Source organism: Nylanderia fulva, unplaced genomic scaffold (assembly GCF_048542155.1).
Source record: "Nylanderia fulva isolate GAGA-0341 unplaced genomic scaffold, ASM4854215v1 Scaffold44, whole genome shotgun sequence".
Taxonomy (NCBI): domain Eukaryota; kingdom Metazoa; phylum Arthropoda; class Insecta; order Hymenoptera; family Formicidae; genus Nylanderia; species Nylanderia fulva.
In genome coordinates, this window is record NW_028190521.1 from 996401 (window position 1) to 1014398 (window position 17998).

General features: G+C 31.1%; 1 protein-coding gene across 1 annotated transcript in view; it reads left to right on the plus strand.

Moving 5' to 3' along the window:
- Positions 1-17998, plus strand: part of sowah (ankyrin repeat domain family member sosondowah) — a 164852-nt gene that overhangs the window by 145011 nt on the left and 1843 nt on the right. The window contains exons 9-13 of the mRNA XM_085486485.1: positions 3141-3142; positions 10270-10342; positions 11250-11342; positions 16758-16784; positions 17108-17265. Coding sequence (XP_085342611.1) covers positions 3141-3142; positions 10270-10342; positions 11250-11342; positions 16758-16784; positions 17108-17265 — 353 coding nt within the window. The remainder of the gene's footprint in view (positions 1-3140; positions 3143-10269; positions 10343-11249; positions 11343-16757; positions 16785-17107; positions 17266-17998) is intronic.

The window sequence follows — 17998 nt, forward strand, 5'->3', positions numbered from 1 at the left end:
AGGCAGGACGAGGCAAAAGGATCCGCAGTCACCGGCGTAATCTGTCACTGGTACCGCTTCTACCGTGGTTTTCTACCGGCTTATCGCAGCATCGGCTCGCATTTAATCCCCGCAAAAAATGGGGGATGGCCGCGTTCGTCCTCTCTTCGTCGGGAGGATGAGGAAAGGGGGTCGTAAGCCGCCCGTGTGGCGCCTGCATCCTTGCTTGGCGCACGACAGCTAACGACAGCCAACGACAATGGCGAGCCCGGTTAAGGTAGAGATGCAACCGGACCCCTCTTGTAACTCGGGTGCAACGGGTGATCCATTCGAAACGTAATCTCTCTGATCGAGAGATTTAATAGTTTCATGTAGTAACTATTAGAGATGGATTATAGTCATCGAATAAAAATTTTTGAGAAATTATTATAGTAATGGGAAACATTTTTTGTCACATTTTTTATACAATTTAATTATGAATAATTAAAATTGAAAATTATCAAATTTAAAGACGAGTGAAATATTAAATTGAAATACAAAATAAATTGGTTATCAAATTATTGAGAAATTATAATAATCGAAGAATAATTATGTCACACACTTTTTTATGTTAATCATAAATTGTGAAAATTTAAAATTGCCGTCAACATTTAGAGACGAGTTGATGAATTGTCATTGATTATAAGATCAGTCCCCTTCCTCGGAAAATTTCAATGAAATTTTTGTAAATCTATCAATATAATTTTTTAAATTTTTATCATGGTATACATAAAGAAGCATAATTTTCATAATCGAGATTTAATTTTTTTAAATTAGCAATTTATAGCAATTTTTGAGAAATGATTATAATGAAAAAAATTATTTTGTCACATAATTATGAATTATTTATTAAAATTGTCAAAATTTAAAATTTAGTGAATTATTATTAAGACGAATTCTTCTTTAAAGAATCTCAAAAATCTCTAAATTTTTTAATCTATTCGAAAAATAATCTATCTGATTCTCATGATCGAGAGATTTAATTGTTGAAAATAATAATTAAATAAATTAGTCATCAAAATTTTGATTATTATAATAATAAGAGAAAAATTAATTTGTACATATTTTTCACACATGCTAATTATAAATTATTAAAGTTAAAAATCAAAAATTGTCGGCAAATAAACTATTATTAAATATAAGATCAGCCCCTCTGTTCTCCTCGAAGAGTTTTAATAAAATTCCCTAAATTTTTCAATATAAATCTTTAGCACGATGTACATAAAGAATTGCGTATCTCTTACTTTGAATCTCGATCCAACATGTGGGGTTAAATTCTATCACGCGAAATATACGAGACATATAAGAAATGTCTACACGATAGACATCGCGGAAAACGATATTGCCTTCTTACCGATTTTCGGGCGGGCCTATGTTAAAGAACGGGATAACCTCAGTACGTGCGCGAGGCTCTTTCCTCCGGTTTCTTCCAGAAGAAAGAGGGCAAGGAAAGAGGAGGAGAAGCACCGTTATGATATAGCGGCTCGTAAAGGCGGCCCGATGTAGGAAAATATTAAAATTGAAAATCCTCAACGATGATATACGCGTGCGTGATATTGGTGGCCGGCAGCTGTCCTGTTCCTGAAGGACGAAAAAGGGAAGGAAAGAGAGAGAGGGAGAAATGAAGATGCAGGAAGAAGGGACGCGTTAGCGAAAGGAGAGAAAGACGGAATGGCGGAATAGGGGTGCGATATTGTCTCGAGGCTCCGTGTGCTCCGGGACATTGCTACTTTAAAATATCGTCGGGAGAGCATAAAAAGGGGGAAGGAGGGATCCTTCTATCGCGTATGTATCCACCCATGTACGGGGTGTTTGAGAAATCGCCCGTCCAGGTTCAGTAAATTCAAGTACTCGCGCTTTTATTCTCTTTCTAGTCATTCGATGTTTCGTTCCCCGAAATATTTTGACCAATAAAATTAATACTTATATTATATATTAATATATAATATTATTTATATTAATATTTATATTATATAATATTAATACTATATTATGTAATAATAATAATGTTTGATATTATTATTTTAATACTTGATAATAAATATTTAACTCGAGCTTTTGAAAGTCTTTCTTCAAAGAAATAACGTTATGTCTGACTAGGTCTGTTTTATCAACAAATATTATTTTCATTTAACTCTATTGGCTATGCAAAATCAAGAATCCTTTACTAGAATTAAAGTATTCAAAATAACAAATCTGGGCTACTACATATGTATATAAAAAAACAAGAAAGCTAAATAATTACAGTTTTTCTATCGGTCTTTTACATTAAAGCCAACCTATCCTAAACGATAAGAAAACTGTAATTGTTTAACTTTCTTGGTTTTTTTTTAAATACACATATAGTAGCCCAGATTTGTTATTATAAATATTTTAATTCTAGTAAAGGATTTTTCATTCTGTATAGTTAATAAAGAGTTAAATAAAAATAATATTTGTCGATAAAACAGACCTAACCAGCATCCCCTTAATAATTTAGATTGAAAAAACGCGCGATAAAAAAATATCTCATCACTTTTGGATATAGAAAAGAATTACATTTTCCGAAAATAATTTACAAATCTGGACTATTATATGCGAATATAAAAAAACCAAGAAAGTTAAATAATTACAGTTTTCTTATTGTTTAGATTTAGGTTAGGTTGACCCAATGCAAAAGACGGATAGAAAAACTGTAATTATTTAGCTTTCTTGGTTTTTATAGACATATGTAGTAGCCTGGATTAGTTATTATGAATAATTTAATTCTAGTAAAGGATTTTTCATTCTGTCTAGCTAATAAAGAGTTAAATGAAAATAATATTTGTCGATAAAACAGATCTAACCAGCATTCCCTTAAGAGTTGATACGTTCGGGCAACTCGAATGCTTGTTCGAGCCGGATTTCCAGAATCGCGATTTGCGTGACACCTCGTACATGCACATCCGTACATCCGCGCAAAGGGATGCGTGCAGGAGGGGAAGGGGGAGGGGGTGCGCGTGAGCTAGGGGGTGTCGCGCCACTTGTCGCGAGGACACACGTGTCGCACGCTATTGGAGCCGGCAAAAGGGTGACGAAGTCTATCCGTATATATATGTTATATACGGCCATCCTGAGTTTTTTTTTCTCGCGCATAGCTACAGGCGTGGGGACTTTAAAGTAAAATAAATTAGAAAATTTTAGGGGTGAAAGGGGATAGGGGGGCGCATTCGCGAGCAGGCCAACCCTTCTCTCCCCCGGCTTTGGCGTTTCGTAAGCGAGGGTGCAAATGCGCGAAGGGGAGAGTTTCGATAACTACGATCGCGGTTTTGACACATTTGTCACTATCGTTTATTGCGCAGTTCGATATTAAACGCCAGCGATATACAGTCGTTTCATGAACCCCGGACGATGATGGGGACGATTTTTTAATCGCCTTCATGGCGCGGCCAAATGTCGCGCCCGGCCGTCATTTCTCGAGGGTGGGTGCTTAATTGAGGGTAAAACGTTATTGTACAGATTCAAATCGACCCTTTCGTTACGTGCATTTTTCCGCTTCTTTGTTACTATAGCTCTAGTGTAATTGCGATTTTATTAGGTGCATCGTAAGCAAAATTGAAGCGAAATTCATCGCATTTGTGCTCTGCATCTCATGTAAAATGAATTTCGGTTAATTTTTTCACATGTTGTAGCTCATGACTTGGTGAACAAAAGATATACTAGCCTCAAAATTACATGGCGAGAATTTTTTCTTATAATTTACCCTGAAAATCATGGTAATCGTGGGATTAAAAAAAATTTTTCAAAAAATAAACATTTTAAATAGCTGTAACTTTGTTTCGAAAAATGAGAATTTAAATTTTAAAAAAAGGTTTTAAAGCTTGAAATCTCTACTTTCGAAAGATCATAGTTTTTTTTATTTTCTTCAATTCTGTTATTTTTTACATACAGAAAACGATGAACATAACAAAATGGAAAATTTTTTTTCACTTTGTAGACATGTCGCATACACAAGAAGATATGAAAAAAAAATTTGACATTTTCACGTTAAAGCCTGAAGTTTTCCCTACAAAATCGTTTTTTTAAATTTAAATTTCGATCTTTCCTTATCAAGTTATCGCAAATTGAAGAAAAAATGTCATTTTTATTTTAATCGTTCATAACTCCGTTAAAAATCATTGTACGGCAATTTTAAAAATGGATTTTTAAAGCTGAATGTTTACTTTATAGTATGATATATAGACTAAATTTTTTTTAACTCGTGAACTTTTTATAAATGGGTGAAAATAACAAAGAAATTCATGAGTTTTCTTCTTTTTGTTTAAACTTTGAAAAAAAGTTACGTAAAGTGACTAAAATAATTTTATCCACTGAAATTTTTGTGTTTCCTAGTACCCCAAACTTGACAAAAAATCACAAACTTGCTGTGATTATTTCTTTATATTGATCCGTATGTTCAAAATGATCGATCGTGTACAATATGTAAATAAATCTTGATTTACTCTAATACAAAATTTAAAAAAAAAGTAAAATCCGTGGCAGAACAATCTTTTCTTTAAATTCTAACGTAATGTTTTAAACATAAGCTTATTATATTTTTTGTTCAGTAGATCATAAGCTGCAACATATGAAACAATCAACTGATTGTATCAAGATTTAATTTCATCTAGGTTTCGAAAACTTTGCACTAATCCTATATTGAATTTTAGTAAAATCTGCTGTTTTCCTCATATATTGTAGCTTTTATGACCTGCTCAACAAGAAATATAATAGGCTCTAAATTAAATTATAGATAATTACTGATTTACAATCAGTCAAACATGAAAAATTCTGGCTCTACGAGTTGGTTGACTAACTGTAGCTCAGTAACTGTCCATTATTTAGCTTAAAAGCTATTACCCTTTGTTCACCAGATCATACCATATTAAAAAAACTATCTGATTTAACCGCAATCCATTTTGCATAATAAAAGCTTTCTCTGATTTTTAATTTTATAATTCATTTGATAGTTTGTCTAATATATCTTCCTTAATAAAAAAAACCCCAAATTATGTTTGTGCAAATATTTTAGCTAGGAATTTAGAATCAAAAGTCTCATGAAAAAAATATTTACTCTTATATAGGTGAATATAAAAAGTATAGGATGCGTCCAGGTGCTAGACGCACCTGGCTTTTTCTCATTCGCGTATATTCTGCATATTTTTATGAAACGTATTCTCAAGTAGATCGTCCGCATTTTCACCTCCGCCGGATAATGACGTGCACACATGCACATACGCACACATACGTACGCAATTACGCGCAATTTGTCGTACTTATCGACACGAGCATCGCTACAACGTACTCTTTCACGAACGCTAGCCCACGGCAAGAGTACAGGGTGTCCCTGACCGACCGCACTTTCATTTCGCTGCAGATACTGTCTGCGAATTGTTGAGCCGCGAGAGAAAAAAAAAGAGAGAGCGAGGAATAATAACCTCCGTCGAATGGAAAACAACCAACAATTGACGAATTGATGAAGCGTTTCTTCGATGTACCTCAAAAGTGTTGCAATCCACGTCGTACATGCATCTGCAGATCTACACGAATTCTTAATTTTGTTTCTTTGTCATTTATGAAGCTGTTGCAACTCGTCGTTCGTGTTCAAAGAGCGATATTTTTTCAATTAAGATTCCGATAACTTTGATCTCATACAAATATTTTTAGCTATTTCTTTTTACAGCGAAATACAATACAATGCAAGAATTTCTAGAGGTCGATATATTTTCAAGTGAAGAGCACTATTATTTTTTCATGGAAAATAAAAAATATTTGTCGAGTTAGATTAAAATATTAAAAATTAAAAAAGCATGTATCGTGAAGAATTAAATCATTTAAGTATTTTTAGAAACTAATAAATCGAAATTTTATTATCATAGATTTATTTATGTGTGCAACATACTCAAGACAAATATTCACGCCTTGATTTATTAATTGGTTTATTAAAAATAAATATTGAAAAGATAATTACAAGGTTTTAGTTTTACAATTAATTCCAATCAAATAAATTTGGATAAAATAAATATAAATATGAACAGTTAATTTATTGACCAAAACTGGCTTATTTTATTACATGAAAAAATTACAACGTTTCGATCACTGCTTGTGATCCTTTTCAAGTAAACTGAAAAATACATTATTAAATTGGATCAAAGGAAAGCAAACAAAACTTAATTATAAAATCATAAATTCAAACTCACATCAATGCAGGCGAATAATAAGGAAAATAAATATATGCGCAAAGGGAGGACCGAATTTATCTCATGTCAAACCCCCAATAATCTGATTTAATTCAATCTAATTTTATTAAATAATTTTATTAATTATAACATAAATAAAATATAAATATATATATATATATATATATATATATAATAATTTATAATTATTTATTATAACTAACTAAAAATTATTTATAATTATTTTTGATATTATAAATTTTATATTATAAATTCTTAAATTTTATCAATATTATAAATTCTTAAAAAATATAATTTAAAAATCATATATTTTTACATGTCGTTAAAGTTATCAGAATCTTCTATTACAGACACCTCGTATATCGCGACTTGGCATTTTGCATACTTTAATCCGCGCTACTTTGTGGCTCTCGGCCCCGATCGGCTTCTCCAGCGACTTTTATCTAAATTAAACCAGTTTTCCTCGAACACGAAAGAGATGCATAAAGATACGACGCGCTCATATTAACTGTCAAACTGATCGTGATACGAGAAATTTTGATTCCACAAGAATCTACGCGTATCTAAAGAGAAGGACATAAATAAATATTTTTTTATCTAGTTGTAAATATAGTATGTACACGTAAAATCAAGCAGAGAGTTATCTCACGCTATAGAACATCACGAATGACGTTTCTCGCCAATATCTGTAAAACTGGAGCGTAAATTATCCCGGTGATTAAAATCTTTTACGACGGACGGAGAGGATCCGATAATTCGTGGATCTTTTATCGGATTCGCTTATGTAGGACTATCATGACGCTATTACGAAGTGCCAGGTATCGCATTATCTCGGAACGGCAGCTGTTATTTTTGACGTGCGAGCTGAAAAAGCAAACGCCCTTTTTTCACCTGCCTCGAGAAGTCGAACGATACTAATTGCGAGATAACTGCTCTCTCTCTCTCTCTCTCTCTCTCCTTTGCCCTCGTGACAAATAACGCATATATACATTATATATACATATATGTAACGGTGATGTGCCCCGAGGATCTCGACGTGTCGCTCTTCATGCGATGAACAAAATATGAGGGGACCCGCTCTCTTAACATTCGCTTTTGTAGATCCGGCCGATACGCCGTATCTTAATGAAACGGCGCTTAATAAAGCTATCTTGTGTACGAAATAATAGTGTCCGCTTAAAAAGCGCGAATTGATGTTTGTTTCTTTTTTTTTTTCGTCTCGTGCATATAAAACACATCGAAACTCGTGTATCTTAGGTAGTTTAATAAAGCTACATTTAATTTAATTAAAGTACACAGGTCATTGACTGCTCAGATATACAGGGTGTTTCGAGAGGAATAATCAGTATTCTAGAACATGATTTTTTGTATATATCGTTTTAAACAAAAAGGTTTATTTTGTTCTATTTTGGACAATTATAAAGATGCGACGTGTTCGATCTTAAGGGGATCCTAAGCTAACCTAAGTTTCCTTCCTGTTTAGAACGCTTCGCCCTTTGTTAATATTAATACTTTAATTTGTACAGGAAAAAGATTTATCAATCTGTATAGTCTCATATATCTAGGTTGCAGAATTCTTGAATTCGTCTAATTTTAGGTAAAAAACAATTCATATAGCTAATAAATTGATTTATAGTTTATCTAACCTCACATTTTATCGATAAAATAGGACGGAAATCACAGATTTCTCAAGAACGTTTAGGATCACCATAAGAATGAATACATTTATTAACTTAGCCAAATTCTATGAAATAATTACATTAAATTTCAATCTTACAATAAATTTTAATATTTAATAATAATTAATAAATAATAATTTAAATTAATAATAATTATGGTAAGAGTGAATATACATTTTAATTAGCACTAGAAACTAAACATTTTTAACTAACGTATGACTTATCAAACATAACTTAATGTTTACATTTGTAATAGGAAATTGACGAAAATTTAATACAATTATTTTATATTATTTCATATTATTTTATTCTTTAGTTAAGTTAATAAATGAACATATTTGTTTTTAAGAGTGAACACGTATCTTTAACCATCCAGAATAGAACATATGTTTATATAAACTGTTTTTGTTTAAAATAATGTATATATCTTGGAATATTGATCATTTCTCTTGAAACATCTTATACAAGGTGACACATTTTAATTCATCCACTCAAATATCTCAAAATCTGTAAATTTTAGAAACATATAACTATTTGGACTTTTAGACAAAAGTTATTTATTTTAGAAAAGTTATTTAATTTGAAGGGGGACACATGATAACACAAGTTTCATTTAAAAAAAAACATAAATAACCTTCAAATGATTTTGAAAAGCGCTCTTCAGAAGCGCTCTTCAGAAGCGCTCCTTCAAATCGAACAATTTTTATCTAAAAAATCCAAAAAATTTTTTTCTAAAACTTACAAGTTTTTAGATATCATATTTGAGATTGGATAAATTAAAATGAGCCACCCTGTGTATAAAAATTTACAATTAAAAAATTCCAAAGTCACGCACGTCCTGTTGATCGTATATATATATATATAACATAGAAAATGATGATCTCTCGACTCGATCGGAGGTCTATTAATTTTTAACATATTAAATGAACATCGGGAATACGCGCTAATTAAAAACCTCTAATTAAAATGTTTTTTTTTCTCCCCGAAGTCCAAGTCCGAGATTAACCGAACGATCTGTTATCTGTCTCATTCGAGTTACATTGTGCTCCAAAAGAGAAAGAAAGAAAGAGATAGATTCACATAAGGAGCCGGATGAAAGTGCATGCGTGCAGGGCGATAAGGGCGATGCACGCGAGGCTAGTTTTCGTACACGCACACGCATACATATATATATATATATATATATATATATATATATATGTATATACAAAACACGCACGCACGTCTTTGTCGCGGAAATGCGAATTCTCACGCTCGAGGTAATATTCATAATACGATGCCATTAATTACTCATTGTCTTTGCAACAGAACACATTCTATTCCGCTAATTCCTTCCCTCCCTCTCTCATATAAGTGCTTTTCTATCTTTCCCTCCTTCATCTTTCGCATTCGAGCAAATCGTAATAAGATACGCAATCTCACTGCGAAGCATGGGCGTCCGCAGGATTTTTTTCAGGGGGAAGGAGCATAATTAAAATTTTTTGTTCTTACTTAATTTTTTAAATTTAATATTTTTATTTTTATTTATTTTTTATATATTAAATATACAAAAATAATTTTTTTTATGATTCTAAAGGGAGTCAAATGCCCCCTCTTGCCCCCTTTTGCGGACGCCTATGCCCGAGATCTAAGACAGATAATATTTTTATTTTTATTAATTTTTTATACATTAAATATGCAAAAATAATTTTTTTTATGATTCTAAAGGGGGTCAAATGCCCCCTTTTGCCTTCTCTGCGGACGCCCATGCCGCGAAGGTGTGATATGCGTGCGATGTGGCCTATTATTTTTTTTCCTTTTCCTTTTTTTCATCCACCTTATTACGATTTCCTTCCAGCGGACGAAAGATTGGCGTATCCTTTTTGTATATACCAGAAGACGCCGGAAACGGGCGGCGGACACACACATAATCCCGCGCATATGTATGTAGAGAGGCAATTAGAGATAAATTATTCATTAAACCGAACGCGTATACACGTACATTATACATATATGTTCGGTAATGTATTAAATAACGCGCACCTTGCGTCAACAACGTGAAAAGATGCGAACATTGCGTTCGCGTGATACGCCGGTTACACGCCGGTCGAATCTGACATGGGTATTGTTGGCCTTTTAATTCGGCCAATTATCGATACACGCTCTCCTCGTATACCCTGGTATACATATTATACGAGAACGTTAATTAATATAATTTAAACGCCGCGTCGATCTGTTATGTGCGCTTAGCGCGGCGGAAAGATGCGGAAGAGATACGTTTATTATTCTTTAAACGATCGACAATTGTGTGTTAGGTCTCTTATGCGAAGACGAATATATTTAAAAAAAATAATAATAATTTTTTTAAACTGTGAATTTATGTCTTGTTTTTTTAGGGCTACACGCCGCTGCATATCGCCATGCAATTCGGACATGAGAATATATTTAATCTTTTGGTTCAAGTGTACGGTGAGTATATGTATACATGTGTTTACGCGAGAGTTTCTCCTTTTCTCGTTCTTTTAAATCGAATCAGTGAAAATGGCACTAATTAAAGCAGCGACAAGATTTCACTGATCAACGAAAACATTCAGACTCCTTTGGTTCGTTTAACGGATTAAATGATAGCAGGGTTGGGTTAATAATTAGTTAATTAATTTAAAAGTTAATAACTTTTAACTTAGTTTATAGTTAATTTAAAATGTATTAATTTTTAACTTCAACTAGGTATTTTTGATCTTAAACTTATTAACTTTTTTTCTAAGTTTTTATCTCATATATTATAATATGATAAGATAGATTTTAATATCATTGAATACATTAAAGATAAATATAATTAAAAGCAAAATAAATTAAAATATGTATTACAAAAAAATTAACAAGATTTTTGATAAAGTTTAAACAGGTATATTTCTTTAACAAAATATATTGAATTAATTTTATTTATATTATAAGACAAAAAATTAAGAATTAATATGAGTAATATTATAATTAAAAGAAAAATAAAATATTTTTTTACTAATTTATTAGAAAAATAAAATTAAAATGTGTGTGCACATATATATATACAAATAAAAATTAACAAGATTCTTGATCAAATTTAATATTTTTTAATAAAATATATTAAAATTATATAATATAAATTAATTTTATTTTTTATTATATAATTTTATATTACAAAATACGTTTTAAAACATTACTAATTTTTTCAGTGGTTTTTTCACTGTTCAGAGTATGCTATATATATTAACAGAAATCATTTTGATCAATGACACTGATTTTATTGAAAAGAACGAGATATAGAAGGCAGAAAAGCGCATCATGAGCATAACATTTTGTACATTTTTCAACATATTTTTTGAAAATATATTTACAGGCGCGAATCAGGACATACGTGACTACAGTGGTAGAAAAGCCAGACAATATCTGGTCTCGCAGGAGGCAGCAGTCAGCCAGGACACGTTCCACAGTGAGTACACTCTATTTCTCCCTTTCTCACTCTTTTTTCCTCTAAGAAAGAAAACGCGCTACTTAGGGGAACGTGAAGCAACTTTTGTAAATAATTCATAGAGGGTTAAATTCTTTCGCGCGCGGATTTTCAGATGGTCCTCGTAATCTCATCTATGATAGATTAACGTCTACAAATTCGTGTTGCGAATTAGCGGCATCTTCTCGAATACCGTAAAATCGTATTTAGAATATTAATCCAATTTTGTATCATATCGATCTTCCCCGCTTTATAAAAACGCTCATCTATCCATCGATCTTTTATCTCGTTTATTTAAGAGAAAATAGTCAATTTATTCTCTTAAACTGAATCAATGAAAATGTGATTGATTAACGCATCCATAAGATTTTTAAGATATGGTAAATTCACAAAAAAATGAACAAGACTCGGATAGTTTTTTAATCAAATAAATTGCTGTGAATTTATTTTATATTATCTAAGAAGCATTTTTAAAATATCATTAAATAATTAAAATAAAAATAAAATTGAAATTAAAATATAATTGAAACTAATATAAAATAAAATATTTAAAATTAAAATATGAATAAGGCCATTCCCATACAGCACAAAATATTTTTAAAATGTTTCTATATCCGCTTTTTCATGTTTAAAAAATATTTTCAGAAATATTTTTGAATATAGATTTAAACTAATATTTAAAAAATAGGTATTAAATATTAAGGAAAATATTATCTGAGCGATAAAGAAGAACATTTTTAAAAATATTTTTAAAAGTTTTTTTAAATATTCTAAAAAATGTTATCACAAAAAAAGTTTTAAAAATATTTTAAAATATTCCTAAAGCTATTTTAAAATGTTTTTATGCAATATTTTATAAAAATATTTAGAAATATTTTTTAAAAACGTTTATAATATTTTGTGCTGTATGGGTTATTAATTAATTCTTCCACTGCTTATCAGTGATAACGCGCCAATTTAATTGAAGAGAATATATTGACGGAAAAGGAAGATTTCACTAGAAAGTTTTGTAAATTATTCGCGCGTTAGTTCCTTTCCCACATCTTCCAATTTGCGACGAAATTGCATCAAAGTTAATTCCTGGGAACACATCGAATTCTTCTTTCTTTTCACTTATTAACGATTGAGAGATATACTTTTCGTCCTGCGCGGATATACATATGCAGGCTGCAACGAAGAAAGAGTAGTTTGCATAACAAGTAGTTTGAAAACAAAAGACATAATCGTCGCCTGGAAGAGAGAAAAAGAAAAAGGTGTTTTAAAGGAATTCTCCGTTTCTCTCTCTTTCCACGAGAGTGCGCCTCGAACTCCGCTCGCGGAGAACCAATTACGCTCTCGAAGTAATATACCTGTAATTTACGCCGCCTTGTAAGTGTGTCCCGTCAGAATTCCGTTGCTTTCCGCCCCGTATATCCCGTGTCGATCATTGTTCAGCGTTTCTCTCTCTTTCTCTCTCTCCACGCTCGTGTTTTGCGGCATTCGCCTCCTGTCACGCTCCGGCACGATCAGCTGATGGCTATTCCGCTTTTAATCTTATACAGGGTGTATTCAGCATTTCAGGACACGATTGCACACATAATTTTTAACAAAAAAGTTTATATAAATAGGTGTTCTATTGTTGACGGTTAGAAAGATTATAGCGTGTCAGGAATCGGCATTATTGATTATTCTTACAATTAGGAATATTTTCAGCTTTAAGGATAACGTGAATAATCAATAAAGTCAAAAATTATTTGATTATTCGATTAATCAGAAATAAAAGTCAGAATATTTGATTACTCTTAATTAATCGGTAATTAAAATTGAAAATTATTTGATTACTCGATTAATCAGTAAAACAAGTCGAAAATTATTTGATTACTGTAGTAATCAAAAATTTTTCAATAACTTTTCATCACTGAGAGTCAGATCAGATTTCTTGATTATTTAATTAACTAATAATTTATCAAACGTAAAACAATACACACAGAAAAAAGGGAATTAATGAAATATTTCTCCAGTAAAATTAGTTGAATTGGACCTTTTTTATGAGAATATCAAGTATTTTTTATTTTTTACGTGCTCCTAAAAATACAGTTTGTCTTTGACAGTACTCTTTTTTTCAAAGTTGTCATCTGTCAGATGATAGTAATTAAGTAATTTTCGACTTTCATTACTGATCGATCGAGTAATCAAGTAACTTTCGATTTTGATTACTTATTGTTAATCGAGTAGTCAAATAACTTTCAACTTTAATTATTGATTAATCGAGTAATCTAATAACTCGATTTTGATTACTGATTAATCGAATAATCAAGTAATTTTCAAATTTAATTACTGACTAATCGAATAACCAAGTATAATTTTCGATTTTGATCACTAATTATTCGAATAATCAAATAATTTTTGTTTTGATTGCTAATCGAATAGTCACATAATATATTTTTCTGATAAATTATTAATTATCAAGTATAATATTAATTTATTCTTAATTTTTTGCCAATATTTGCAGCGTGTTCAATCTTAAGAACGAATATTTATTAACTTAATATAATCAAATTCTGTGAAACAATTAACTTAAATTTTTCTCGTTTTCTGTTACAAATGTAAACATTAGATCATGTTTGATAAGTCGTGTATTAGTTGAAATTTTTTATTTCAAGTGTAATTAAAATGATTTATATTCACTTATGCCAAAATAATTAATAATCAATTTAAATTATTATTAATTATCCAAATTTATTATAAACTTACAATTTAATATAATTATTGAATAGACTATGTTTCTACTAAATTAATAAATGTATTTATTTTTAAAATTGAACACGCTATTTTTATAACCATATTTATATTAACAATTTTGTTTAAAATGTGTCCTAGAATCCTGATAATTCTTTCTGAAACACACCGTATAAGAAAATCGCATGATATCGCATTAGTATTTGTACTTGTGAGCTAATACACCGATTTAGACGGATTGATTAATAATAGATAGATAGACTACTTTTATAACTTTTTCGTTGTAACTTCTGCTGCATACTAAAAAAAATGCTTTGCACGTCTATCTCAGCACACCTTCGTGTTTCTCTCTCTATCTCTCAGTATATTATATAATTAACTCTCAGCAGCATGCGACAATACTGCGACCGACAATACTGCTCCCTCGGGATTTCTAGGATACCTTTCTGTCGCTTTAGATTTAAGGTACGTAGACACCGGGTCGGGAAAATGTATGAACGCGTTGCACATTATATCTATATATATATAGTATATGCATATATACACACATATGAATTCGCCGGAATGGAAATGGTGTTAACGGGCTCTCCTAGGGTGAGTACTTCGGGGTTTCTGGAAGTATTCTTCTGTTGTAGGGATTACTGCTGCCGCTACGCTCAGGCAAGTTCAGAAGCGCATCTCCGCTAAAGTAGTAAAGCGCTTGTGTCGCCAGATTAAAGTACGTAGGCGCACCTCTTAGAGTAACGTATGACTGTCACTTTTCTCTGCACGCACACATGCACACCTCTCTGACGTGAGTATCTTGAAGTTTCCACGGGCCTCTCCCTGCGCGAACTGTCAGATATGTTCGAGGATGTTGTTCGCCAAAATTTAAAATTTTTTTTAATTAAAAAATATTTTTTTTGATTAAAAAAAATAAAGAAAAAAGTAGGTTTGAATAAACGAATCTGTTCGTCTCGCTTCTGGTATTTTGTAAGGAGTCTTCGTCTTCCATTATTTTGTCACGCTAAATGTGTCTGAAATGTGTTAAAACGTTTAGCTTTGACGTGGTTATTTTAATAGTACTATAATTAATTGTATCGTCTTGTATGAAATACATTTTTTTTCTTTTTAGGTATTACTGAAATTAGGTTTGGTAATAACTGCTAAATGATTGAATAAATACATGTTACAATAATGTTATTGAAGTTAATAACGTATTCAATTCAGAGAATCTAAATTTTTTAATGTGTAGATTATAAATTTGGTTTGTTTAATTAAACTTTAATGACTGTTACTAAATTTTGATACTATAAAAACTTAGATAGATTTGATAAAACAGATTTGGTAATTATTATAAAATATTTAAAGACAATTTGTTCTAGATTTGGTAATTGGTTAAAAGCTACTCATAAAATATTTCTATATTTATATATATTAGTTATATATTTGAACATTTATATTTTACATATTTTATCATATAAAAACTGTAATAAGTTTCTCCTAGTGACAGGTAATGAATATCTGATAAAGTTGAGTTTAATGTAATCGAGCACTTATCGAATATTTGACTATACAATCATCAAATCGGGTATTAAATATTTAATAACTGTAACTAAAATATTTAATTGATTCAATTATAAGCTAAATTCGTTTATAATTGAATCAAGATAAATATTTAATATTATTAAATTAAATAACGCACATATAATTGTGAAATATTTAATTGAATGCATTTGGCAACTATTACTAATCAATTTCTTAGTGTAAAATTTCTTTAAGTATCTTTACTATTTAATATATATATATAACTCAATATTAATCGGAGGCAATATAACATTTTTGCGCGAATCGTCAAAGAGTGGCAGTTGTACATCAAGTTTCTGGCGTCGTAGATAAATAATGTTATGTATAACTGGCAATACATGTGTATGTGAAGCGAAATTAATCTTCAAACTTACATTTTTTTTAGCGAGTGACGAAAAAAAAGAAAACATAACGATGTATTTTCAATTACAAGTGATAATAAGACTCCCTTTCGGAACCTTTTGCGATTTATTTGTTATATAAGATACTTTGTTTCACATCACACACCGTTGCTATTATTTGTTATTGTTCTTGTGCGATAGCGTTATTGTACGTAAATAAAGCATGTATACGCACTCAAGCATGAGAAACACACGTGTGTCTCACTCCAGTTTGATTCTCAGCATCACTTTTGTCGGTTTCATTCGCACACACGGAATTATAATTATTACACTTAGTAACAATGACAGGATGTTATAATAATTCTCGAAAGGGAAAATAGGTTCCAATTTTTTTATACTAACTTATTTAACCGTATATATTAATTTCTTTATGTATAGGGGAGAGAGTTTTCCTCTCTCTCTCTCTCTTATCTTCCTATACCTAACATATTATATAATAGCGCGGATCACATCATTAATTATACAAAATAACTCCTTTGTTACGACACGATTAATTTTTAATTGCAGATTTGTTTTATTAACATAAATTATATAATCTCGCTTCTATTTTAAATTTATCAAATATAATTAAATATAATATATCTCTTCTAACACACAAAGTATACTAAAAAAAGTAGTTTTTTCTTTCTCTATTTTATTCTTACTTATCAATCTCCCAATTTCTTGCTACGTACGAGATCGCAGTTTCAAATGATTTTCTATTTTATTTCAGAGATAAAAGCAAGGAAAAAGCATGCAGGTAAGAAATTTAGTAAAGACTAACTTGGCGTATGAGACAAGCTAATAGATTATATATTAACACATAGTATTTATTTAATCTTCTTTTCGTCAAACCTGTAACTTGAGTAATTCTGCTTATTAATTGCATAATTATTAGCTTCTAACAATCATTTTATAGTAGAATTAACGTAGAGCAAAGTTAAAAATGATCAGAAATACGTCTCTCTTCCTTTCACCCTGTCGGCTTCTTCCGCAAAGTTATGTATTTACTAAGGTGAAGAGTTTAGCGGGAGAGAAAAGCCCTTGAGCGCCGTAATAGAACGATTTATTGAATATATACAGAGAAAGATCTTGGTTTCCTACGAATTGGCTCGTTGAACGTTCGCGTGAAACGTACGACGGAAGCCTTCAGCCAGTTCCTGGGTGTGGCAACCAGCAGTACGGCTAGCAGCAACAACGAGAAGATCCACAAGTCGTGGGGATCCGCAGATAACGTTCAGGTATATCATTTTCCTGGGTTCTTTAACGTGTCTCTCGGGATAATAATATATAATCTATCCGGTGGAGAAGTTTCTCTGATTGATATAGAAAGATGACCCCGCTCACAATTCTTATGGAAATTGGATTTGGGTGGAATTGGCTGTTTTCCTCATATACATTATAGTTTATAATCTGCTGAACAAGAAATTTAATGAGTTTAAAACTAAATAACAGAAGTTAATTACCAATTCACAGTTAGTCAAACACGAAAAATTTGGGCTTCTCTCCGGTGGAAAAGTTTCTCTGATTGATATAGAAAGGATCCCGCGCGCAATCCTTATGGAAATTGGATTTTGGTGGAATTGGCTGTTTTTCTCATATGTTATAGTTTATGAACGGCTGATCAAGAAAAGTAATAGGTTTAAAACTAAATAATAGATAGTTACTGTTACTAGTTTATAGTTAGTCAGACACGAAAAATTTAGGCTTTGCGAGTTGTTTGACTGGCCTCTAATTCAAAACTGTTCATTATTTAGCGCTGAAGTTATTGCATCTTTTGTTCAGGTCAGAAACTGCAATATATAAAAAAACCAGCTAATTCTGAAACCCAATTTCTCAGAAAAATGATTGTGAGGGGGCTTTTATAAAATTTTAAACGAAAATACCTGAAAAATCAGAGAATTTTTTTACAAGATTTGAATAGATTACTCTGTTCTTGTGAAAATGTAGAAAAGTCGAGTATTATCTTTGAAT